Source organism: Strix aluco, chromosome 2 (assembly GCF_031877795.1).
Source record: "Strix aluco isolate bStrAlu1 chromosome 2, bStrAlu1.hap1, whole genome shotgun sequence".
NCBI classification, from domain to species: Eukaryota; Metazoa; Chordata; class Aves; order Strigiformes; family Strigidae; genus Strix; species Strix aluco.
In genome coordinates, this window is record NC_133932.1 from 129,816,013 (window position 1) to 129,842,859 (window position 26,847).

General features: G+C 41.0%; 2 protein-coding genes across 4 annotated transcripts in view; one reads left to right on the plus strand and one right to left on the minus strand.

Moving 5' to 3' along the window:
* The window catches only part of PRCP (prolylcarboxypeptidase), a 33,751-nt gene extending 17,104 nt beyond the window's left edge, over nucleotides 1–16,647 (minus strand). The window contains exons 1-2 of one of the 2 annotated variants that reach the window (XM_074816319.1): nucleotides 16,261–16,647; nucleotides 54–194 (exon numbers count right to left, since the gene is read on the minus strand). In XM_074816319.1, coding sequence (XP_074672420.1) covers nucleotides 54–194; nucleotides 16,261–16,386 — 267 coding nt within the window. In that variant the 5' untranslated portion in view covers nucleotides 16,387–16,647. The remainder of the gene's footprint in view (nucleotides 1–53; nucleotides 195–16,260) is intronic. The other variant, XM_074816318.1, reaches the window with a different exon arrangement.
* A 207-nt stretch (nucleotides 16,648–16,854) lies between these two features.
* On the plus strand, nucleotides 16,855–26,700 carry DDIAS (DNA damage induced apoptosis suppressor). Of its 2 annotated transcripts, none has more exons than XM_074816322.1 (6): nucleotides 16,855–16,914; nucleotides 17,429–17,557; nucleotides 19,559–19,687; nucleotides 20,670–20,831; nucleotides 22,004–22,121; nucleotides 23,927–26,700. In XM_074816322.1, exons 3-6 carry the CDS (start codon nucleotides 19,575–19,577, stop codon nucleotides 26,447–26,449), a joined length of 2,916 nt encoding a protein of 971 aa, XP_074672423.1. In that variant the 5' UTR covers nucleotides 16,855–16,914; nucleotides 17,429–17,557; nucleotides 19,559–19,574; the 3' UTR covers nucleotides 26,450–26,700. The 2 variants fall into 2 exon arrangements, with proteins under 2 accessions (XP_074672423.1, XP_074672421.1); XM_074816320.1 differs by lacking the exon at nucleotides 16,855–16,914 and adding an exon at nucleotides 16,941–17,175.
* The last annotated feature ends 147 nt before the right edge of the window (nucleotides 26,701–26,847 follow it).

Consider the following 26,847-nt stretch of genomic DNA (forward strand, 5'->3'; position numbering starts at 1 on the left):
TATGCCACTATTGGTAAGAAGGACTGTAATTCAATAATTTATTTTCTACATACTGTATTGTTGCAGAACCATGTGATGTCTCCTTCATTGCCTGTATAAAACAGTATTGGTCCATTGTCTTTCTTCCAATGCTGATCTGCTACTAGATACCGCTGCTGGAACGTAAGATTTTCATCAAATCCAAAATGATCAATCTGTAAGAACAAGAAACGTGTTCAGAAAGCTCAAATTGATCCTGGAGTCCACTGTAAGTGCTGACAGTCACTTTGCAGATGAAAAATTAAAAAAAAGAAAAAAGTTTTACTAAGATAAAAAAATATGACATTGAATTAATTTATATTCCTAATACATCAAAATTCTGCTTTATGAAGAAAACCAGCCAAAATTATAGGTGTATACACTGAAGAAGAAATGTTATTTTCAGCCATAAAAAAAATCCATGCACTTTTTAGAGTATCATACTTAACATGAGATATTCTAAATATATTTAGGAGATCAGACAAATCTGCTGAGGGGTCAACAAAGTATCTGATGTAATAAAACTGTACAACAAGTAAAAAGAGTCATTGTCCTGCAATGTTTTGAGTCTTAGGAAAATTCCTTACTAGCCTTATTTATTAAATAAAAAACCCCCAAACCAACCAAACAACCAAAAACCCCCAACTCTTCCTTCTCTCCCCTTTTTGGCATAAGATTGAAACTGAAACAGATTCTTGTTAGAAAGTGGGTTTTTTTATTTTAATTCTTAGAAAATACTAATTCTCTGTAGTTCTTGTGCTATTGACAGATTTTTCAGATAGTTTTGAGGAGCGCTGCTTCTCTCCTTGCAATTTTCACTAGTCCACATACCCTTCCCAATTCTTTCCGCTGCCCTACAAATATTGCAAGATGAGAGCAAGCCTATGTATACCACTTAACCCAAAGCCCACAATGTTATTAGCTTTATTCCCTCATTAGAAATTCAATTTCAATTCCTAAGGTCAGTTTTTCAGCTTTTATTCACACTGCTTTGTATGCAGTATTCCCCTTGACCCTTCCCCAAGCATTCATCCATACTGGAAAGTTGATCAATTGCTTTTACAAGGTAACTCCCCGTGTGGGCATAATCTTTTTCTGGAATACTCATGCAGCTTTTACTATAAAAAAAAATTAAAAAACCAAAACAAAACACAAAACTACTCCAGAAAAGCTACACTGTTTAATTACCATGTCTTCACAAATCATGACTACTTTTATTCATCAGTTGAAGATGACCTTTAGTTTCCCAATTTTGACTTCCCTCAGCACAAAGCATCATTTTTTCCTTTCACAGTTCCTTGCTGGCGGTAACAGCCTGACATCTGCTGGCTTGAACATCTCTGCTCGCTCATCTGCCTTTACACCAACAACTCTGCCAAATCTCTCAGATGCTCCAGGAACCAACCTTTCACATTTCCTGTTTTGAGAACATCTGCAAGTTCATGTTAAAAAGCAGCAAATCACACACAAACCCAAGCACTCACTGCTAACATAGTGACCTAACTGCTAGGCAGATTCCTCAGGCAGCTCAGGAAAGCCTAACTCTTGACCTGCAGGTTCCAGCTACTCCACACCATGTACTTACATTTGCTTTGGGCCAAAGCGAGCGCAAGAACTTAATATATACGATCTGCTGCAAACTGTCTTCTCCAAGTTCTCTCAAAGCTTACTCACTCTTGGACTGAAGTGAGAGCACAGTTGTGTTGCAGCTCACTGCTAGCAGAACAGCAGGAGCGGTTGAAGGCTGTGCACAGTCTTGACAGATAAAGAGACAAGGTCTTCGCCTTGAATAAGTTAACTTCAGTGACTGCTTTCAGACCCCAATAAAACTAATTTATGTATGTTCTACTGTTTTGCTCAGTGGGACCATTTACTACCTAGTCATAAGTATGCGGTGATGGTATCATACACATATTTAAGATATTCTTTCACTGAATTCAAGTGCCAACAATATATGCTGGGCTTATTTTACACTGACAAGGCATCTGCTCCTTTTTCATTTGCAGAGTTATTAATTTTAGTTTCACTTTCTATATCAAGCATAATCATGAGTGATTAGATGTAGGGATTAGATGCAGAAAGGCAGAACAAGGTCAGCACAGCAACTGAAAAAGTCTTTGGTCATAAGACCTTGGGACAATTAAAGAAAAGGATTAAGTAAGGCACATCCAATAAAAAAAAAAAATCACAGTATAGTTTAATAAGCTCAAACACTATGAGAAAGTATAACTAATACATCTTTTGTTCCAGGTCTGTTTGTAAAGGGGAGAAGTTATGTTTTTTCATTTAACTTTTCTGGTTAGGCTGCTAGCCAGAAATAGGAAAAAATAGGCTCATGTGTCCTGTCTGCCTTTTATGGAATCATCTAAAATTAAATGTTTAGCTTTAAAACTTGATTCTGCATCCTTCCTGCCTAAAGCCAGAGCACCAACTACAAGACTACACCACAGGAAGTATTCAACTTTCCCAAACTACAAAGATATGTACCAAAATCTTCTCAGTGCAGGCAGCTTCATATGCAACAGACCCAAAACATACTGGGGGGGGTGGGCACAATCAAAATAGTTTAATGGATAAGCATCCTTTTGGCACCAGGCTGAGGTTATGCAATGGGGTATTGTGCAGAACAAGTTCTAAAGCCCATCTTACTACTCCTATTCCACAGCAGCTGGAAAATTAGGATAGTAATAATCCAGTTAGGATAGTAATAATCCACTATGAATATATTTTCCTAAATGATGGCTAATTTTCTTTAGAGATTATTTACTATGATTTCCTTGTGATGTGATCTGTCAGTCTACTTCCACAAAACAAACCCCAAAATCCCAATGCTCCAGTGAGTCTGCCTCAATACCAAGAGGGAGAAAAGTACAGGAATTTCAGTTTCCTTTTGCCAGTTTTAGTAACCACATTGATCAAAGTGTCATGATTCTCCATCTTGATGCTGTAGACCACTCACTGTCATCAGTCACATTCTTCTTTCCCATTCCTCCCTCAATCTGTAAAATTCTGATAGCCTCACAGCAGCTAAACTGCCTCTGTTCATCATATTCATAACATATCAAACCATGGGCATGTGTAAGATCCCAGGCAGCACAGACACAAGTCCAGACTTCGCCAGAAAAAAAAGTCACAAGTATCTATTACTCAACTGAAGAGCAGGAACGCCTTTATTGCTAGATGATGGGGCTTCATACCTTGTAGTAACCTGCCTTTTCAAGGATAAGACACAACATGACTAAAAACTAATGTTTGTCAAGCAGACACAGAAAGACAGAGATGTCACAACTGCTGCTTATTGCCAAGAAATTCAAAGAAATTCTGAATCCAGAGCATCAAAACAGTTTGGAGCCATCCAAAGGATTATCTCCTCACAAGAGTAAAAACTCTCTGAAAATTTACTAAGTAAGGAGGAAGAAGCACAAGAATCAATCTAAAATTGTGAAGTGAAAGCTTTGGACCCAAAGGGAAAGCTGTAGTTCAAGAACAGCAGATGGAGCTGTCGTGTAGCCAAACAGCGCTGCAGAAACCTGCAGAGCTGCGATTGGGAGCTGCTGGTTCTCATTCAACAAGTGCTTTTCTTCCACCATCCTTTATGGAACAGGTATGCAAACAATAAACCCCACAAACTGTGTGACGTATACTTTATAATTCAAATCATCCAGATATCTTTTTAGCTTTTTTTTTTTAAAGTCAGATTTCATTAAAAAGTTGAACCAGAAAATTTCTTTTCCACACTTACGTAAAAGGAGTAAGACAAAAACAAAGACTTTCACAATCAGACTTAATTAGAACACACCACAACAGCAAAAGAAAAAAGTAGTTTAGTACACATTTACAATACCTTAACTGTTGGTTAAAAGTAACAATGGTAAAGGTGTACTAGCATATATGAGGTATTTCTAATTACAATTTTCATAATTAAAATTATCGCCCCGATCTCAGAAGTAGGAGGTCCTGAACAACCTAATACAACTTTGAAATTCGCCCTGCTTTGAGTGGGAGTTTGGACCTGATGACATGCAGAATTCCCTTCCAAACCTAAACTATTCTAGGATTAATCCAAAAGAGTTACCCAGCCTCAAGTTTTAAGGTTCTGTAAACAGGACTACCTAGCAAGCTCTGTTAGAAATTAACACAGTGAGCAATACAACTGCCAGGTTATACAAATGAAAGTATGATATACATAAAACACTCTGACACAGCAACAGTCAGTCTGGTACTAATAAAAGGAAAGATAAAAATAGAAAAAGGAGTACTGAAAGTAATATATGAATAAGTTTAAGAGAAGTCAGCTGTGGTAGGCAGGATGGGAATACTCTGGAGAGCTACAGCTGGGAGGTAAAGAAAGTAAGCAACAAAATTTCAGTTCATGTACAAAAACCTCCATGAATCTTGATTAAAAACAGTAATCACTTTGTATTTTCCTGCACATCTTCAAGTCCAAAGACTCTCAAAGCATTTGGGGAAAATACAAACATGCACACAACAGACTGCTTAAGAGGCAGCCAGCTCCAGATGGAAGACTGCAGCCACTACCCAAAGCACAGCTGCCGAGAACAACACTCACTGACTTTGATTTAAAAAGGCAGTAGTCAGCACGAGACATCGTGCCCAAGAGGCTAATGAGAGCTCCAGACTGAAGGCTCAAGTCAGCAGCTTTGATACTTTAGCTCAGAGAAACTTTCTACAGTGAAGTGCACCTCATGGGCTCATCTTCTCCAGTCTGGTCCACTCAACAAACTCACACTGGAAGGAAGGGCCAAAACCCACCTTGCTGCCTTCCACTTGAAATACACGGCACATCTCTTTGACTTTACCTTATATGTGCACATGTATCGTGCTTTTGTTGAGCTCTCAAAGATGACTTATCTCAGGGTGGGTTTTTTAATGTGCTTTCTGTGGTTTTGGAAATCCATTTAAAATAAAAAAAGCCACTCTGCCACACATGTCCCCTGGGGAGGAGACAAAAAAGGCACAACAGATATTAGTTATTGTACAGATGTTAGTCTGCTTAATATACTCCTGGAAGTGTTCAGGAACTATGGAAATGAGTAAAGTACAAAGACAAAACAGGACACATGGGCTAAAACCCACTTCCTTCTCAGCAGCACCTTAAAGTCATTAGTGATTACAGAGACAGGACAGCAGAGACAGGACAGCAAACCCAAGCCTCTTCCAAAAAAAGACTATAATTCATGGGGTAGCTTCAAATGACTTTAAATGCTTTTGGTTAGAAGTGGTAAATCAACACCTGATGGTTTTATATGTTTGAGTTTCAGGCAAGATTGTGAGTGTCTGAGAGCCCTTCTGTCATGTCTTGAAATTTAATCCTCTATGAAATAGCTTTATTTTCCCAAACTTAGATACTCCACGTGAAATCAAGTCAGTTATTCTACTGGTGAGAAGCCAGGGGACTTTAAGAGTCATGCTCCAACCTCCACATGTTCATGGAGCTGTTTTGAGTGCTCATCCTGTCTGAATTATTTCCTGAGGACAGGAAGATACAGGATAGTCTGAGGATATCCTCCTGCGTGAACAGCAGTGCGGGCACTAGCCTCTTTGGGATTTCACTGATGTGCTTCTATTCCTGGTTTTACTCCTGACAGGCTGTGGGACTCCAGTCCCATTAGCTGGCCCTGTTAGTTTTGTTTCCTCTTATAATCTTTGCTTCCTCCATTTAAGTTGGAAGTTCATGAGGACAGGGACTGCCTTGTCATCTTTGTACAGCATAGTATTCAGAGGGACCGAAGTTTTGTTACAAGTACTACTACATATAATTAAATATCTAAACTCATAAAAACCATTACAGCAGTAGAATACCACTAAAAAAATACAACTCACCCACTATTTATGTCCTCATAGCAGGGGAGACACAGAAACAGAAATGAAAGCTAAATAAAAATAACTTTTAAAAAAAGTCTCCCTCCCTGACACTATTCTTGTTGCTTTGTTTCCTCTTATTGCACATTTATGTGTATCAGTCTGCCAGGACTGAGGCTGCATCTCACCAACAGCTGGTAAGATTCTTTCAGTTTGTCCCTGCTCATTTAGTGCAGAAAAGGAACAAAAGAAAAAAAATACAAGAAAATCAAGGTTAGGTCTGTTTTATCTTTTCTGTTTTAAATGCAAAGATTGAGTTGTTTCCTTGCTTTCTAGGCTGGTACTTGGGCAAGGGACAGCAGAGACTGAAGATTAGCACCAGTCTGTTGAAATGCATAATTGTTTGATGCTCTGTGGAAGAGAAGGGAGATGCAAACTGCACCTTCTTGAATCAGGCTGTGTTAACCCACTAACTTGAAAGTCCTACACATAAATAATAAGAAAATTGGAAGAGATGGACTCTATGTCATTGTAATCTTCCACACTCCCCATAATTCAGAGGTGTTGTTCACTAGATTTATTTTTTTCATTAATCTGTCACATTTAACAAAACACACAGACATCAAACACATGCTTTTTGACTATCAATTGATTCCAACTTCTATATTACTAGTGATGGTCTAGAGCAACTGTTACCAATTTTCCCTTGGCTGGAGTTAGCTTTCAGCCAAACATGCTCCCCAAAACAAATGCAGGCTCAAGATCCTTGTAATGGAGGGATCTCTTCCATTGCAACTACATCCTTGCGAACACGCTGGCCTTTGACTAGAGTCATGCTTTGTGTATTTTACTGAAGCTTCTTCTATGCTGCAGAAACCATGTCACCTGCTCTTGGGAGGTTGCAACAGTTTAAGGAAGTCTGCTTTTAGCACTCATTTATCACTTCAGTGATTAAAAAGCACTGACAAGGAAAACCCCAGACAGGAACTCTACCCCTGCCCTGAGTCACACCGTTTGGACAGGGCACTTGAAAAGACCAAAGAACATTTAAACAGCTACAGGATATGCTGTAGGAAAGCACCAGGCTACTCAGGTCAGCCCTTGTTAGAAACAAACAGTTCCCAAACAGTGGATGATGAAACATTATTTTCATGTTGGAAACCTAAGCAGCTAACAAGAACACAAACAAATTTGTTTCAACTTCCACAAACCATGAGTAGCTTTGTGCTGTAACTGAAACTCCAGGTTCTGCTTACCATGTAAAAATAAAGTCCATAAACACATTTAGGCTTTAATTACTTAGGTGTAAAATCCTCCAGCAGTCACAATGAAGATACAATTCCTTGTTAAAACTCCTCCAGCTGAAAGGACAGTCTGAGAGGTCCCACAGGCCCTCCTAACATTTTCTGCCCCAGACTTGAGGGTCACAACGCTTCAGCACAAGGGAAAATGGGTGACGAAGACAGGAGATGGCAGGAATCACTTCAATCAGCTTTACTGCTGACACTCCTTAACCTCACTCTCCATTCCCCTGCCACTCCACCCCTCTCCAAGCAACGGAGAGGCTTGTGCTGCTGAGAATTAATCAGCTACGCAAATTTATAAAAAACTATTGTGGCAATAAACACACCAAATGTTTGCATCATTGATGCTTCCATTCAAGAAATTATTATCCTGGTGAAATCCTTCCATGGGAAAAGGGATGGAGCAAGGCGTAAGGAGCAGCCAGGTCAGAGCTATATTACCCAAAGTGTGTTGGTTCATATGGCTAAAATAAGCACGAAGATGCACTACACCAGCAAAACCAAAGTTGCCCTTGTGAAAGATCTCTCAGACCCTTAACAGGCAAAGGCCTGTAATTTTTTCCATCTGCCTTCCAGATTGAATTACAAATCAACACATTTGGAGGATTAACTTCAGAAGAGGAAAAAATTGGACATGAACATTCAATATGTCACAGATTAAGCAGTATAAGAACATTCCAGTTTTGCTGAGAGTGTCCTAAAGTTTTGAGTAGGACTAATTGTTTAAACAAAAGACTTTACAAAATAAGTTTGATCTTCTCTGATCAAACCAGTTTTCATTTGAAAGGCTTCCTCAGCCTTTTTTTTAAAATAAAGACACGGGGAAGAAAAGCATTTCAGATTCAAGACATAAATATTTTGATTTAGTCAAATTAAATATTTAAAACACTTCTACCCCTCCCCCAAAAAGGGCTAGAACTTTCTACTTTGCCCAATATTTTTAAAGGTTCAAGTCACAATTGTTTTACTTCCCAGACTTTCAGAGCTACAAAGAAATTTGCCCTATTCTATTGTTCTCCCAGCCTTAGTCCAACCTCTATTATTTGTATTTTATTTTCTACAGCTAATCCCACACAAGACAGGGGATCCAAGGAAGAAGAGACAGACGTAGCAAAATCAAACAGGAAAACTGTCCTGTCATCCATCTGGATATTCTAATTAGGCAAAGCACAGGCAAAATGGCAAAAGCTCAGTGCAGGGATAGCAGTTTATTTGTATTAAAAGGCGCTGAATGCCTACAGAAGGTCCAATGCTAGGGATTTTACACATGCCACTGCAGATCATTTGTGTAATAGCCACCAATTCTGATGAGCAACTCAGAGGGAGGGGGGGAAGAAAATTTCAAAAATTTCAAAAAACAAAGCAGCAAAGCAGCAATTAGTCTTAGAGCCTGTATGCAATTGCAAAAATACCATGTTGCAACTGCTACTTTGGCAAGCTTGCAATATAGCTGAACACTGAAGAAAACTGTCTGCTTGCAGGGCTCTGAGACATTGGTAGATGGGATGATAGGGAGACCAGCAGCATTCAAGGAAATAACAGCCATGGCTCAAGTTTTTCTACAGATCGCTCTACTTTACAACAGAAACATCCAGGTCTCTTGTCACAACCATTACAAAAGTTCTCCAATGGCTGAAAAGCTCTTAGCAACATACAGATAAATGATACCAGTACAGTTAGCACCCAGAATTGAGCTGGACCATAAATGCTTTTCTCCTCATAGCAAAGCAACAGTTTTCTCATCTAAATAAGGGCTTTCAGATTTTTATCCAAAAATATATTTCTATTTCCATTTGCATTTTCCCTTTTCCACTTAAAAATAGGCAAGAACATTTTTTTATGAACTACCCTGTTCAGAACAGGCTCCATAGACATTGCTAAAAGCCATTTGCCATCATCTTGTAGGACAGGAACTCCTGCTTAGTTGAGGGAACTCTACATTCTCCCCCTGGTAACAGTGACTTGCAGGACTGAAAACTGTCCACTTGTAGGTGGCCAACCATTTATCACTGTTTAGGAAACACTACAGAGACACCAGTACTCCCAGAGCAGCGTGTGGTTCTGAACAGCTTTTGTGGAAGACTCCATTTTCAGGGAGTCACACAGTAGGGCAAAGCAAGCTGCTGCTTTGAGGCATAAATCAAATGTTTTGTTAATGCTAGTTTTGCTTTCACCCACTTCCTCTAGTTCAGTCTGGCCTCAGTCCAAACCCTGCTGAAGTCAAAGGGCCTGGATGCCCATCACTTTCTGTTCCTGTTGTCTTGAAAGGAAGTTCCTGCATGGAAACTACCATCTAAACCCACCTCCAACTAGATTTTTTTCACACCAAGTGCCTTTGTGGATGCTTTTTAGAAAGGTTGTTTGCCTCACAATGCAATTTCTTGCATTACTCCCCTTTGGAAGCAGAATAAATTAACAAGGAATGCAAGGAGATGCACCACCAAGTCTGTCCATATCAGCAGTGAGAGGAAGAAGCTAGCACACAGGATCACAGCTCCATGGATACTCACATTCCATGCAGACAGGCCTTTCAGTGAACCCCCTCCTCTTCAGGAAAGAGACACACTTCTCAGATCTTACTCTACAAACACCTTTTTCAGATAATCTTCACCTAATCACTCTCACTTTAAGCCTGAGGCAAGGGTGAACTTGTGCAGAAACTTTGTATCTTGGCTGTAGGCGTGAATAATGGAAAAAGCTGTTATGTCAATTTAAAGATAGAAACAACAGCCCTAAAGGGTCAGAGGTTTTGCTCTTTGCTCACTACATGTGTTTAGAGAACAGCAACCACACCACAGCCTAACTGATTGTATTAATGCCACTTGGCAGTAGCACTGTAACAGCGCTGAGTATCAGAAAATACTCCATGTATGCTAGGGCTGAACTAAAGCACAGGAGATGGCAACTGAAAATTTACAATAAAAAAGAAAATTATCCCCCTACACCACAGGCAAGGAGGACAGTATCTACTGACTGTGATTAAAAGAAATGCAATTCCCATTCTTCTGTCTGTATTTAACTTTCTGAATTCATATGCCTGAAAAACAAAGAAATGAATCATTTTGCAAGTATATGGCAGATGACTGAGTAAAGCCTGGTTTTCCCCATTAAATTTTTTACAAGTTTCACTGCTTTAGATATAAAATCTAAATATTCCAGAATGTATGACAAAGAAAATTAAGGTATTTCTTCAGTTTTTGAAGATTTAAAATGAAATAATGAAGTGTGACCTCTAGTCTCTCACCAATTTGGCATAATGTTACAAATCATCTGCACAATCTACCACAACTTCTTATGCTGTTGGCTGGTCTTGACCTCCTCAAAGTCAGATGAAGAAATCTATACAGAACATATTCTCATCAGATTCCATTTTGAACTTCATTATCCTCCCTATCTCCCCACCCAGCCCCCTCCTCCAAAAAAAAGGAAGTAATTCAGTTCCAAGACTTTGATTCAACTGCTAGAAGCTCATGGACAATTGGTACCAGTCAAAATAACTTCAGTGAAGCTAACAGAATTTCTCTCATGCACGTCCAGCTTGTGAACAGCTTCCTAATTCAGCCATATGCAGTTTTGTTTACTGTTTAGTCCTTTAGACTTTCTTTAATCAAGACAGTGTATCAGAAATCTATCAGTGGCCTATTACAGCTTTTAATGATTAAAGCTAGTGACATAAAAAAATGCTTATTTTCAGAGAGCGTAGTGATCATTGATGCTTTTTGTAGTCTCTAGTATTAACTGCTCACTTGAAGGAAGAGGCTGTAAGTTGTGAGGAAATTAAGTGTTTCCTGCTTAATTTGAGAAGCTGATGTCTGCATTGTGACCCACAGATAAGTAGTGCATAAAAATAAAAATTCACTGACAAGCTTTAACAAGTACTTCCCCGTTTTCCTGTCCACTGAAAAAGAGCTATTGTTTCTGCTTATAGACCTGGTTTATAGCTTACTGCTCCTGTTTTAAATCACACTATGAAATCACAGAGTAAGAGCTGCCAAGTACTCCTGTACTACTTGATGAGTAAAACATATATTCCAAGTAATTCACCTCAGAGACAAACATCAGCATCATTTCTTCTCTAACCACTGACATAACTTTTAATTGATACCAAGGGGCTCTGTAAAAAGCACTTTGTTTTTTCCTTCACCAGAAGTTAAAAGTGCTATTGTATTATAGTGACAGACATGAAAAATAAACCCATCTTAACCATTCCCAACATGTTACTATTCTCAGACATCAACCTGAATCGCAATAAGATGTTGAAAAACCTGCCAACCAGAATTAAAAGTGATAATCTCCATCCGTCTTCATATCTTTATAATGGAGTTTTAGGCCCATGATTGAAAACTACTCCATTAACATTAAAGAAGCTGATATATAACTGTTGTATATACATTTTTAGTGTTGCTTGTTTACATACAACAGTGAAAATTTCAAATACTGAAAAAAAGCTGAATTGGATTAAAGGTATCTTGTTCCATAATTGTTCTCACAAGAAGGAAGTATACAACAGATGCAACATTTGCTTAATAACAAAACTGCACTCGTAGTTTGGATTAATTTGATAAATTAAGACAGCATTGTCATCAAAAAGGTGATCCAACCTCTTCACCACACTTCCCTTTACTCTTTACAGTGACCTGACTGAAGTCAAATTGTTTTTTGATGTAGTATTGATTTTCAGTTAAAGTAGGAAAATTCTGGGATTCACTGACTTCCTCTAAATTGGCCCTTCCCATAAAACAGAAAGAACCATCTCTGAAAAAAAATACATCTTTGCTTCTCCTTCGCAGTCCTTCTCAAACTCTTTTCTGCTTGAAACTTGCATTCTAATTTTCACACTTTCAGTCAAGGCTTTCATTTTCTATGCTTCAGAACTTCAGTCTGCAACACAAAATAGGTATTAAAGACACCTGATAAAGCCAGAAAAGATCAAATTGCATTACTTTTTGAACTTCATTACTTTGAAGCTTCAACATAGGTTCCTTTTATGTACACACAATATGAAGTGCAGATGTGTTTTAGAGCACAAAGACTTGCATATGAATTTACCAAGTTATGCAGTACTGACATAGGTGTGAAATCTAGGAAGTTATGAAATTAAATCAGAACCTATCTTCTGGAAACGGTGACATAATTGACATGTTTAAAAGACAATCCGATTGAAGGACCAGGCTCAGTAACTTGCTAAACAAAAGTTAATTTGTACTTGCTACATTGGTTCTTGGACAAGTTCATAGCTGTTCCCATAGCAAGTGATGTGCTTACAAAGTATGGTTGGGGTGAAGGGTCCACCAGCACATTAAGTCTCACACAGCTGTCAATTATCAAATTGAGTGAAGAGACACCACATCCACTCTCTTTTCTAAAATAACAGTTTATCACTGAGAAGCCTACAAATATCAGGAAATTTAAGGCATCATCCTCTCAGCAGTACTGCACCACAAGTTCTCAGGCTATGGTTTTTGTAACACTGGTATGTACATTGAAGACAGAATGGAGAGGTGCGAGACAAGGCTCCCCAAAGGTCAGAAAAGCTGCCTGACTCCAGACCCTCCCTGCTATGCTGTAAAATTATTTCCTACTTGGGCAAAGAGATGGCTCTTGGATGCCTCACCAAGTCCTTCCAGTGAATTTGAATTGTGGTCACAGACACAGCTGCCTACAAAGAAACCATTCAGATAGTGGTGATCTTCCTGCAGCTCTATACATCCTACACATTGTTCTCTCTGTACAGTTCAGTTTTGGATGGATTAGTTCAACACAAAAACCACAAGCAACCTTTTAGCAAGCAAGCTACCAAAGCAGAAGTGAGAACAGTCTTGCCTACAAAAGTCACACTAGGATATCAGAAGAGCTGAAAAGTAGACCAACTTCTGCAATATAGGTACAATTTGTTGATGTAAAGATGTGGGTGATGGTAGAGTTTCTCCTTCAAGAGCCATCTACTAATCTAGGATAGCATGAGGTACCTTTATACAGGGGTAATTTCACTCATGCATTGGAGGAGTAGAGAGCTGAAAGGCATCAGTTACTTTTGAAGGGGGGGGAAAAAAAAACCACACCCCCAAAACAAAATAATAAGAGTTGTTAAGGACATAAACAGGCCAGTATGGAAGCTAAGATCCTAGTCACACTGACACAGGCATTGCTTGACTTGTTTCTCAATATTCTAGACTTTAGCCCCGTCGTCAGGGATGTCTGATACTTAAAATGGTAAACAGGAGGAAGTTCAACATAAACGAGTGTTGAGCTGAACTCTGACCCTATTATTTCTCCATTTTTATCAAAGCAGATTTAAATATCATTGCTTCTCAGTAAAGGCTGACACTAAACCCTCAAACAATGTTACAAGTCTATAGGTGTTCATGCCAAGAAGCTCCATTTAGAGATTGTAATTCTACATGAAAATTCTCAGCTTCTGAAATTCACGTCTCCGGTGTGCAACAATAATCAATTGTTCTCAGTACTCAAGAAGTATTTTTAAGCAACAGAATTCATGCAAGAAATCTACTAAGACTTTTCAAAGTTTTCTTTTGTGGAAGTATTAAATATTTCAAGACTCTATTCAAAGAGATTTTTTAATATAAATAGGTATAAGAAATGTTTTCTTTGTGACAGCATAGTATTTTGTCATATTATGAAGCAATTTTTATATTGTATGATTTTATATAAATAGTTTCAACTGATGTTGAAGACCATCGAAGGAGAAACAAGAACCAAAACAGGAACTTCAGCTAAGAAGAAAGACTCCACAGCACAGAACAGAAGCAGATGATTCATGTCATAAGCAACCATGATGTAAATAATTAAACTTCAACAACCCTGAGACGTGGCAAAGTATCACCACCCCTATTTAATGTTAATCATGGTATTTATGTTCCACTACAGAATCATAATGTAATTACAGATTTCCAGACAGTAGCACTGGGTGCACGTTTCATAAGGCCTGAAGAGTTTGCCTGTCAGTTCTGCATGCTGTGCTACTGATAAAAAGCAGCCTTAGGCCCTCTGCGTGATTAGACCTCTTATGTTAACACTACATCTTTTAAGTGCCAGGCAGCAGTATTTAAATCTTTGATAAATACAAAAAGTACATTAATATACACACATCCCCCACCATGTTCAACACTACTAATAAGTCTTCAGACAGGGAAAGCAAGGATTCCAAGGCCTGTGAATAGGACACCTCTTTTCCGCAGCAGCCACTCTCAACCAACATGATTTTGCTTGAAGTATGAGGGGAAGAGAATGTGGAAGAGACTGAAGGGAGCAAGATGTGGCATCAACTTTACAACAGAATGTTACTGTGACTCTTCCTTCCCTTCTCTCAACATCTATCTACCTCCCAAAATCCACAGATCTCAGGTACACAGCAGCTCTGCCACTTTGCTGGCAGCTGGAAGGCACACAGGCTGTCTCTGCTGATAGCAGAGGAGAATAACCAACCAGAGAGGGGACAAAGACAGAGGTGTAACAGCACGGGGACAAAGGGCGGTTCAGACCATGGCACAGAATTAGTAGCACTGATACTATGACAGCAATGTGTAACAACTGATGTGCCAGAACAATTAGGTGTCACACTTAGAGTTACAACACTACCGCAGGATTGATATCCTGGCCAACGCTGACCACACGCTGCAGATGGTATCTGCAGTATGTCACCAGAATAAACTTCACGGCTATTAGAGAAGTTAATGAAGGGACCCACATCTCAAACCACTACCTGAGTGACTGAAAAGTGTTAGACAGAGATGCTTGCGTGACACAGGAATTCCGTGGTTTATGCAGGGAGACCCCTGAAAAAGAAGCTCTCCCAAACGAGTAACACCATCTGCAGAAGAATATAATCTCAATGTATGGATTCCTCACTAAAATTGTTCCCAACCCATCTCTCACATCTCTAATGACAGGGACCTTGACTCTAAAATTATTCTGCAGCTATTCAGGGCACTCTTACAAGGCTTATCTGTTTTCTTCATGTCTATTCTCTCTCTTCCCATTTTGCTTATTTCATCAAGTTCACTTGCTACAAAGTTGAATTAGGAGATGTTCAATCCACATACCATCCAAGATGCCTGTGAATTAAACACCTTCTTCTCACCAGTCCCTGTGTAGACCAGGGCATGAAATTCAGATGCAGGTTACAAGTCTGCTTCTAATCAAACCAAGAGAATACTAAAAAAATGCCCTCTCCCCTTACTATGCCTCCCAGTAAGAAGAACTATTACCTCCTCTGTAAAAATCAGGTACAGCACAGGTGAAGATGCAGATGTTCCCTGACACATACAAAGGAACTGTTGACTACTTTTGTGAAAACCTATAAACAAGTGGTGTTTCAAGTTTTCTGCAAGGGGACCACACCAGCACTTGTAGCCAACAACTGTGGAATCCTCTGTTCTGTCCACATGCTATAGATTTTGCCAACAAATTGTTGGAGCAGATGGAAAAACAAAGCTCAGGTTAGTAAAAGAAATTCGTTGCATATTTGAAACAAACAAACATCACACAACTGCTGTTTGCAAATACCATCAGAGTACAACTGAGGCCCCCAGCCCCTCCCTGCCAACACGCTGTGCAGTATATTTTGGAACACAGACTTTGGGGCATAGATACAACAGAGCACACTATGTGTCACTAAAGAGTTGAAACTTAAGTGGAATATTCAAGGCCTGGAACATTTTGCAAAAGGGACTAAGCACTGCAACACCCAGAAATGCGCGAAAACATACTACTGACTATATACGTACTATACATAGAAGAAAATGCTCCCTGAATCCCCACGGAAACTCCCTGCCCGAGTCTGACCCGGCCCACCGGCTCGCCAGAGCAGCTGCTCTCGGCTGGGCTGCGGGCAAGCCTCTGCCTGACACCAACTGCGCCGGCAGCACCTGTGAGCCCGGCAGCACACCGGTGCGGGCCTCCCCGGCCATTTCCCCTCAGCAGCTCCCCCCCAGCCCAGCACCGCGCTAGCGATCGCGCCCACCACCGCTCAGGAGCGCCCAGAGGCGCGCAGCGGCCGCCCCTCTAAAAACTGCCTCTTGATGAAGCGGAGCTGCCCGGGCGCGGTGTGAGGGAAGGCAGGAGCCGCCCCCCCCGGGCAGCGGCGGGCTCCTACCTGCTGGCTGAGGTAGCGCGTGAGGTAGGGGGCGATTGGCGGCGCAGCGCCCCGGCGGCGGTGCGGGGGGGCGGCCAGGGCGCCGGGTGCGCCGAGCAGCGGGAGAAGCAGGAGGAGCGGCAACATGGCCAGAAGGAGCAGAAGCCTCCCGCCGCCCCGCCGCTTTATAGCGGCCCCGCTCCCCCCGCCCGCGGGCTGCCCCGAGCCGGCCCCGCGGGCAGCGGCGGGACCCAGAGGAGGGGGCGGTGCAAGCGCCCTCAGCAGCCGAGAGGGCGGGGTTACCGCACGTGGAGGGGAGGGCACTGAGCAGCGGAGCTTTTCGATTGGCTGCGGCGTCGAGGACGGTGCGCGCGCGCTTTCGCGGTTGGCTGCGGCGACTTAGATAGAGGGTTTGGTGGCGCGGCGTCCTGCACGAGGTAGCGATTGGCTGCTTGAAGCATGTGATCTGCCCTACTCCTGGTTAGGTGCTGCATGAAGGCTGTGTGAGAGCGAGGCTGGTATCTTATTGGGCAGATGGAGCTGCCCTGCCTTTGGGCTGCATCGCGATTGGATGAGCGCAGCCTCGTCCCCGCCCCCAGCAACCCGCACTTCCGTCTTCCGGGCTCTCCTCAGAGCCGGCGCTGCTGGGGCTGGGGCTGGAGCTGGGGTCGCGCTGTGGGTGGTGCTTCCCCGGGGCCGGGGCCGCGCTGTGGGTGGTGCTTCCCCGGGGCCGGGGCCGGGGCGATGGGGTCACGGCCAAGATAACCGGCGTTTCCCTCCCGTGCGGGCCCGGGGGCTCCGAAGGGAGACGCCACCGCTAGCTGCCCCTGTTCCCTTGCCCGGGTGACGGCAGTTCCCCGTTTCCCTTCAGCGCAGTCCTTGGGGCCGGGAGGCGGAGACTCGATTTAGTCACGGAGCGCTAGAATAGGTACCTCGGTAAGAACGATAATAGCGAAGCGCTCCCTAGGTGTCGAGCAAAGCTTAAAGCGACCAGGGTGGGGTGAAGCCAGGCAGCTCCGCCCGGCCTTCGGTGTCCTTGTACTGTGCCCGCGCCCCGCTTGCTCGGCCTGGCGGCCCGCTGTGGGGTCGTCTCGGGGCTGGAGTGGAAGGAGGCTGTTGGTTAAGGGGTGAAAAATGCAGTGTGAGAACTGTTAACAACTTCTCTTGTGTGTTTTGGGTTTTTTCTTAGGGCGCGTTTAAGGCGATGAGCCCACTAGAGGGCACCAGGCACCGGTGGAAATCTCGGTGAGACTTGTTGAAAGTTCTCTGGAGCCTGGCGGTGGGGAGCACCTGAAGTGCCGTGTGATTCCCGGGCTGGGTATGTGGGTCCAGAGGTTTGGTTTGTTTTGTTTATTAAAAAAAAATAAAGTAAAACAGATCTATTTATACTGCCCTTTTGTAACTTATGTCCAGATAACGAGTATTGTATTTCTACCAAAGAGAAATAGAGGGATAGATCTTGAGTCTGTCTACTCTAAAGGGAACTCGTAACAGAACCTGTGTGAATACTTACATTCTATGCTTTATCTCCCATATTCCAATGAAATACTTGAAGTATTTGCTCTATTTTCCAGGGTGTGGGGATTTTTAAATTTCATTAAAAACTGCAGATAACAACATACTCTGTTTATATAGTTCTGAGCTGAAAACCAATTGGAATGTGAAAGCACCTGCTGGTTTCTGCAAATCCACCTTCTTGGGCAATAACAAAATCAGACTTGATTTTGTTACTTCTATATATTGGTATGTTTTCCACATACCCTTTACTTGTACTGTAACTAAACCAAAATCATTCTGTTTTGGCAGAATTGAAGGCATGCACCACTTAATATTAGGTCAGATGAGTTTCTGTTAATATGTGTACTGAAGAGACTTTTTTTTTCATTTTTGTTGGCTCTCCCGTAAAGCCTTTACCTTCCCATGACTCTGTTTTCCTGGCCTTTCTGCCATAGGGAATATTGGGATATCTGATTTTTTTTTCTTTTTGAACTACTGAGAGTAATGAGTTTAGTCACTCATGTTTTTCTAGTACTCATGTTACAGATCTTGGTTTTACCAGAATGCTGAGAATGGTGCCCCTAAGGCCAAAGGGATAACCTATAAGTTGAACTTTTTTGTGGTGAAGTATGAACAAAACGTCACTGTTGATTATTGAATGGTTTTTAAGATGTAAAAGCCGTACTTGAGTCTCCTTTATCTCCTTGGCCTTCTGCCTCCCTAAAGGAGTTCTGGGATGAAGATGTGACATTTGCTTCCTATCCTGAGTTTATCCTGCAGTTTCCATTTAAAAAGAGATGTATATTTTATGCTATTACTGTGATAAAAGTGCTTTTGCAAAGGAGGATTTTTAAGGTGTCCTTTAATTCAGCTGTAGAGAACATTTGGGCCGTTTAAGTTGGAACTCTATGATTTGAGGTGCTTTAGGGTATTTTTGTCTACATATTTCTAGCATCTGCTGAGAAAAAAGTTACGCTTTCTAAAATAGGGGATGTTTCCTAAAAATTGGTATTTTGGACAGTATAATAATAAAGGCAAGATAATTCTGCAGAAAAGTAATACTGAGTAAAAATAATTCCTTTTTATTTAAACATTTGGTTCATCATTTGTCAGATCCATACAATCTCATCGTTGAATCAATGATAAGTACTGTAGAGATGTCCCTTTGGCTCAAAGGGCATGAATATAGTTGCAGTTGCAAGCCCTTTTGAGGTTTTCTGGGCATCCTCTCCTTTCAAAGACCTTGGTATTGAAGGCATTTACAGAGTTACAAGTGTAGAATCATCTCAGTTTTTAACCCCATGTTGTAACTTCATTCTAAATTAAGGGAAAAAAACAGATTTGTTGCAGTGCTGTGCTCAAGGGTAGTTCTAATAAAGATTCCCTAAATACAAATGGGAATTTGCATGATTTATCTTCAATGGTGTACAAATATCATGAACACTTAGAGTCATAGAATCATTTAGGTTGGAAAAGACCCTTAAGGTCATCAGTCCAACCATAAACCTAACACTGTCAAGTCCACCATTAAACCCTGTCCCCAAGTGCCATATCTACACGTCTTTTAACTACCAGGGATGAGAACTCAACCACTTCTTTGTTCAGCCTGTTGCTTTTTGTGACATATCTTCATTTTTTTTTTTCTTTTTAGAGGGTTGATTAAGGGTAATAATAGATGTTGCCTCAGCTGGGCTACCATTTTCAAACAGAGATCATAATTTCCTGAGGGCTGCCTTTCAAAATGTTCAAAAAACCCAGCTGAAAGCAGTTAATATCTCAAAAAATGAGAACTCTTTGAACTATTTTGATTTTCTTGTTTCAGGTGGTACTGTGAGCACATGAGTAGTGTGAGAGGACTCTTGGCTGCCTCTGTAACTTCTGTCCAGAACTCCTGCTTCATCTATCCTGCCTGTCAAAAATGCTTTTCTAGGCTGATATTGGATTCTAGGAGGTACATCCTGTTTTGGGGATCGTTAACTGTCAGAGGCCTTGGGAATCTGTGTTAGCTGAACACAAGTTAAAACAAATTGGTGAAAATCTAGCCATTGTAGAAATAAGTTGTAATTCCAGTTACTTACCACTGTTATGATCTCTTTATATTCCAGTGGCAGCTTGGAGGTTGTTATGGATCAAGAATTCTATTCCGTTCAGTGCCATGCAGTATCGAAGGGCAGTTTAGGAGAATAAATTGTGTGTGTGTTAAGAGCTTCAAGTGCATCCCTACAGTCTAGTTCTTCAGTGCTGTTCCTAAATTGGAAACCATTGGTTGAAAGCACTTCCAAATCAAGTCCTAATTTTTTCAAATTTCCTTTCATTTTATATGTGCAATGCATCAGGTCGTCCTGTAGGACTCTTCCACTTACTGTGTGTCTAGAAATATATGAGTTTTCCTTTTTAATCCCACTGTTACATGAAATCTATGCCACATAGAAGAACAGTAAATCAATGAATGTCAGCACTAAATGGAAGAAGCTGACTTTGCAAAGCAGGACTATCTGCTGTTTCAAATGCTGAAGTAAAAGATAACAGTGCCGTTTCCTGATGATTTTTTTAAAATCTAGGTATTATACTAAAGCTACAGGAAGAAAAATCCCAAACCAGAACAAAATGGAAAAATGGGAGTGCAGGGAATTCAAAATTACTCCCCAACAGGTCATTCAAAGCCCACTGTCTCCAGCTTCACAACAGGCTAGCATTTAATAAATCAGTAATAGAAGCCAGAGGTGTTCTGTCATGGTACAGACACCTTGCTGAGCCTGTGGTAAGATTAGTGCTTCAAGGAGTAAAGAATAAGAAAGAATCCTATAGTTTGTAATGGCACATATGATGATACATTATAGCAGTAATACTTATAGCTGCCAAGAAGTTCTTACCTCAGCAGTGATTAAGAGAAGTTCACATATTTTTTTTTTATCCCTTTACTGTCTTGTCAGGTTTAATTGTCTAAAATGTGGCTACACAGGTGAAGCTAAAGATGCAAGCTACAGATATAGATTGTCCCTAAAGATTGCTGACACTAATGATTTGTTTGACATTACTGTGTTTGGAAGTTGCTTAGATCCATTCTTCGGGGTCACTGCAGAAAATCTGAAGAGGTAAGGAATGGATTTTTTTCTAACTATATAGCTGCTACTTTTTCTTCAGCCTAAAAAAATTGAGATGGTGGGGAGACGAGTGGGTAGAAGCTGCTAAAGTGCTCACTTCCAGCATTTCCTTGGTACCCATCACCTTGAGAAAATCCTGAAGTTTGGTTCCTTCCTGAAATCTTGAAATTTTGAGATGGATTACTTCTACCTCCACTCTTCTACTGAAGGCAGCTACCACCTGCTAAGTGCGTGTCACAATTTGGTTGATTGGGCTTCTTCCTTGCGTCCTTCTTTCTTTATCTGAGATTGAATTTTCTTTGTATAATGATAGATTACTGAGTAAGTTGGCTTTTCCAAATATTTAGAATTTTTCTTTAGGATTTTAGAAGAGTGTTAAGGTAACGATAGAGCCTCAGTTGTTGGGGTTTTTTTCAACAGTTTGGATTTGAGTGAAAAAAAAGCGTGCACCTTATGACTGGTCTTCAATGTGACCAGATTTTCCTTCAGCAAGGAGGGATTTCTAAGGAAGTCTGTTAGTCCTCAGAGCCTGACCACCTATGTTATAAGCTTCAGACTTTCTGATATATGAAACTGCTAGGATGGGAGATAGAGAGAAATAGATATAGATATATACCCACATACACACATTCACTGTTTGTTTCTCAATTCTGTTATTTTCCAGTGCCTTGTGTTATCAATGGGTCAAAGGTGAACCCTTCTTAAATCCCATAATAGCAGCATTAATAACATTCTCATGGCAGGCATTCTACACTAGACTGCTGTACTACTGTCAACTGTGGAAAAACAGTTATTTGCATGTCTTAATGTGGATGCTGGTGTTGCTGTAAAGACGTGGGCAGAAAGGATGTGTAAGCAATAGCAGCATATTGACAGCGTTATATAGTCATTGTGTTGATACAGAAATAACAGCCACACAGGGAACACCTGATAGTTGTGTGTATATTAAACCCATTCAAACGGTTTGTTTGTTTACTTAATCTGTTAGTAAAATAGAAGTAAACAGTTGAATTTACAGGTTCTTGGTTTCCTGTTTTCATTCTATGTTTAGTTTAACCTGCCACAGTATCTTCTCTTTAGCACATGTCCTACCTATACTACATCTGAAATGCTATGTAAGGCTTCCTCTGTTGGTCCAATACTTGTATGTGTTTTTATTCAAGGTGTATTCAAGACTTCAATCGGCTGTCAGGAGAAACACACACAGATGCATCTCCAGCAGAGTTAGTTCAAGCAGTAGAAACCTGTTTCATTGGAAAAAGACTTATATTTGGAGTGAAGGTAACTTTTAATCCACACTACTCTCTTATAATGAGTTTTTTTCATTAGTTTGTAGCTAGTTGGGAGCATAGACTGAGTTATCAAAGCATCATGTATCACGTCTTTTGGGAATCTGAGAAGATTTAGGGCTAGGACATGAGAAGGATTCTGCTCCTCTTCCCCCAGACTCCTGTGTTTTTTTAAATGAGTCACATCCAAAAGCCATCTTGAATGGCAGCAGTCAGCTTGACAGCTTGTCAGGGCTGGTTTTCAGGGAGCCTGAGCAGTGCAAGCTCCTCTGCATATGAGTAACAGCTTGAAGTCTGTAAAAAACCATATACAGTTCAAGCAAGAAACAGACTGTCTTTTCAAGCACTGCCCTACCTTGCCCATGCTGCAGTCTCCCGGTGTCTGAAATGTAAGAAGAAACATATCCCCTTGCAGCATTTTGGTATTTCTGGATTTAAGAGCATGTTTAAAAATGTTGATAAAGTACAGCTGTTCAGCATATGCATCTGTGGCTCTTTTATGTGTTTAACAGACTTTGAAATATTAGTTCTTAGAAGATTGTTTCTATGGAAATATTACTAAGTTCTCTTCGAGGGGTGCTTGTGTGAGTCATATTATAAAGTGTGTGAACTAAATCCTACCTGGCAGGTGTTTTTCCTCTCCCACAGGTACCACGAGGTGGTATTTGAGCTGAGATTTTCCTAATGCACAGCATCTTAAGTAATGGAAGTTGGAGGACTTAATGGATTAACTTTACTTAACTGGAACCATTCAGCAGGTCTCTAGGTCTGATGCCTTTACAAATATAAGTAATCCTACATATCAACAGCCTTATGGCTGCTCTTGCACACACAAGGACTGAATGTGCATTCAGAGACAATTTGTTCAGCCTTTGGCTGTAGACATTTCTGTATAGTTGTGTTCACCTATGCATACAGTTGCACTCTCCCAGATAAAACTCAGAGTCAACATAACATACTCTTCTACATTAAGTCTTAAAAGAGTATTGTCCTTGGCTAACAGCCTTCAGCCTCAACCTTTGCATAGATTCAGGGAGTGGGAGGGTTGCTGAATTTGAAGACAGCTATATTTGCTTTTTTGGCCTCTGGCATTGCCAGACCTTGAGGGGGAGGTGAAAAAGGGTTTATCCACTTCTCAAAACATTAGATAATTCCTTCTACTTTTAATGTCACTTTTTTTGCCTGTAATTTCTGTGTAGAGAAAAGCAGGTTCTATAAAGAATTGCAGCTGAAGCTCCTTTGAAACACTACTCCAAATAAAACTGAGAAGATAGAGGTTATATCTTATTTCCCTTTCACAGAGGAAGTGCACAGAAAATACCATGCTGGCTTTGATAGCTGAGCTGCCAAGTCGGGTATCTGGTGCTAGAGTGCTTTGCTTCAAGTACTGCCCAGTGCCTCTGAGATGAAAGAAAAGCATTGGCCTTAGGCAGCTAGCCATTTGCACAGAACTATGCTGGAGGAAGCCCGGAAGCACTCAGTGCCCTAAAGGGAGGAAGACATTTTCTGTGAAGTCCTTTCTTAGAGCTCTTCGTTGTTTTTCCAGCTCCAAAAGTCTGTGTAACTGCAACAAGCAAAGCACCTCTCACCGTGGTGCCCTTTATAGCCCTTGCCAGTGCTTATTTCCCAGGGAGTACCGCTTTGTGTGACAGACTGTTTTGTATTCTCTTCTCTGCAGATCCTGACAAAAAGTGAGACCTAAATTTAAGCCTGACTTAAAAGGCATGAGTTAATTTATTTTTTTTCTATCACAAAATAAAGCATTGTACTAAGTTTGTTTTTTCCTTTCCCCCCCAGGGTTGTTCAAGGGAAGATGGAGGGCGTTCTGCTGCCAGCAGCGTCTTGCAAAACTGTTCCAGAATTAATAGAAGTACAAAAACCCTTACAGCTTGCCAGATCTTCCTGCCAAACGCTGCTGTTACTGGCTTTACTGTTATCAGCTACTTCTATCGGCTCCTGCAGTCGGCAAAATTCAGGAGCCATAATAACAGTTCATACTTACCTGATGCATCTTCAACTCCAGTAGATGAACCTGTCAGTGAGCTCAGCAGCTTGTCTAGCCTGAGCAGAAACTCCTGTTTTGTTCAGTCTAGTGGCAAAGAAAGTTTTTTAGGGTCCTGGCAGCAGTCCTTCAGCCTGACTTCATCTGTTGCTTGGGTAACAGCGGAAGACTTTCCCACTCTGGAAGTGGGAAAGCTGGTGAGTGAACAGCATAAACAAGAGGGGAGGTCTGTCTCTGCAGAATTGTGCACTGTAAGCCTCAACAATCAAACTCTTTGGGATTCACAGTATTGCAGCTCTTCTGTGAAGGAAGGGAATAAGGAGGGTAATGAATTGAGTTCACAGCCTAGTCAGACTGACAGTACCTCTGATAAATTAGAGAGACTGTCCTCTTCAAAGACTGAGTGTTTACATGGAAACAGTTCCAGGTTGTTACAACATCCCCTGGAATTTGCAGTAAAAAGCATTTACCCAAAGATTAATAGTAGAAATTATTCTTACCTAGAAAAATCCCACAACTCTCCTTTTTACAAGAGCGATGCCTCAGCATCTAATCCTGTAAACGTAGCTGGAGTGTCTCAGATGGACTCTATCGTTTGGGATGAGCTCCCATTCTCAGAAAGCTTAAATGAATTTTTAGCCAGAATAGAAGATGGCAAGAGTGTTGTAACATCAACCACCCTTGATGCAGGCAAACGGGCCCTTCTTGAAAGTAGCGAGCTGGGTGTAAATATTAACAAATCCTATCCCAGGCAAACCCTAGTAGCTGGTGATTTACCTGAAGCAAGTGTCTTGGGGAGGTTCTTGCCACCAGCAGGGAATGATAGTTGGCAGAACGTACTTGCTTGTCTTCAGTCAAATCGAAATCCTCCGAGTGATGAGGTGTCACAATGTGAGTCTTCCTCTAGTGTTTTATCTTCAACTGACAAGGAATGTGGAGCATCTTGCTTTATACCTAACCTTCATCTACCTGTTCTGTCACAGTCCTTGTCAGTTACATCAGAGCCTTCTGTTTCAGAGAGCAGGTATGTGCAATCCAAAGCAGCAAATATTGACATTTCAAAGTCATGTTGGTCTTTTATTAGTCTGCAGTATACTGCTGAACATGGAGAAACTTGTTTAAAAAGGAGCAAGTCAGCTACCTGTGTGCATTCTGCACATGATAGTTGTTTAGCTGGTTGTGAAAATAAAGAAAACTGTTCTTCTACACCAAGCCGAAGAACAGATCTTACATTGACAGGGGCGTGGGACTCTGATCCAGCAACTCCCGACAATACAAGGAGGATATATAAAAGAGAATCAAAACCACTGACAGAGCTGTCAGAAAATACCTTCAAAAGTGTTAATGGGAGAGAGATGCTGTGGAACAGGATCTTCCCTGAAGGCAGCTACAATGCTTCTGCTGATCTCTTTGATGCAAGTGCAAGAGCGGTAGCAAAACCTGTAGAATTCTTAAATAAATCATGTCATTCTTTAATACAGGAAGATACTTTGACAGAAAAGGTCACAGCTCCTGAATTGGTGCTTTTTCCTGGAGATGTTCCCAGTAATGGTTCAAAACTGAGCTCATCCCTGCACAGGTCACCTCCTGCTTTTAGTACACACAGTACACCAGTAACTTTATCCTTTTGTGATTCAGAATGCAATTCAGTTAGTGCTCAAGACTTTGTTCCTTATTCTCAGTCGACTCCTATGACGAAACCTCTCCAGAAACTCTGGCCTGTTGGGGAAAGAGGCTCTTTTGTCACTATCTTCACCCCTAAAAATCCCACTAAAATCCATTCCAAATGCAAGCGATCTAGGTCTTCCTTTCAAAACACTCTGTTGCAGCAGCTTACTGGCAGGTTAGAGAAACGTGAAAGGCCAAGTAACAGGGAAGACAAAGAAAGTAATAGCTCTATTTCACAGCAGTTCCTTAACTTTGAGAAGTGGATCCCCCCATCTGCAAACAAAAGATCAAAACCAACTGCAGCTTTAAAAACAGTTAGCTGGGCTACTGACGTGCAGTCGACCTGTGGGCACACTGGCAGGAACCCTATTTCTGAAAGCAAAGGGAACAGTGAAAATGATGTGTGCTTCCAAAATGAGACACTAAACCCTGGGGATACAGCCAGGGCTCTAACAACTCCTGTATCTGCACGTGTCACTGAGGCCTTGTTTTTAAATGATACAGTCCTGGAAGCTTGTTCCCCTTCAGAAGGCAAGAATCTCTTCTCAAGTGCTTATTATTCAGGGGGTGTATTGGAAGGGGCAACTGGCTGGTCTCCTGAGTTGTTCTTCCAGGCACGGACCCCTTTTTCCAATAAGCCAAAATACTAAAAAAAAAAGTTATTTCTATGCTGTGTTCTCTCTAATTATATTTAAGACTTTTGGGAAGGAGCCAGTAGACAAAAAGAGCTATTTAACAATTAAATTTTTTTATATACCTATTGGCATATGTCTTCCTAAGATGAGTTATGTTCATTTGCAGATCTTTGTACCACAGAGATGGGGGGAAAACAGAATTCGCAGTTACTATATTTTATCGTAAATTAACTCTAGAATGTGCAATAAAAACTTCTGTAAATGTCTGAGTGTTTAATAGATCTCACTTTATCAAGTAGAGGTCGGTGAAGTGTTCAGTGTTGTCTTTTCATCACAAGAAGAGCCCAGGAGTCCATGTCCACTCCAGATTCTTACCTGATGACTCTCTGTGGAGAAGGACCAAGTTTTCATCA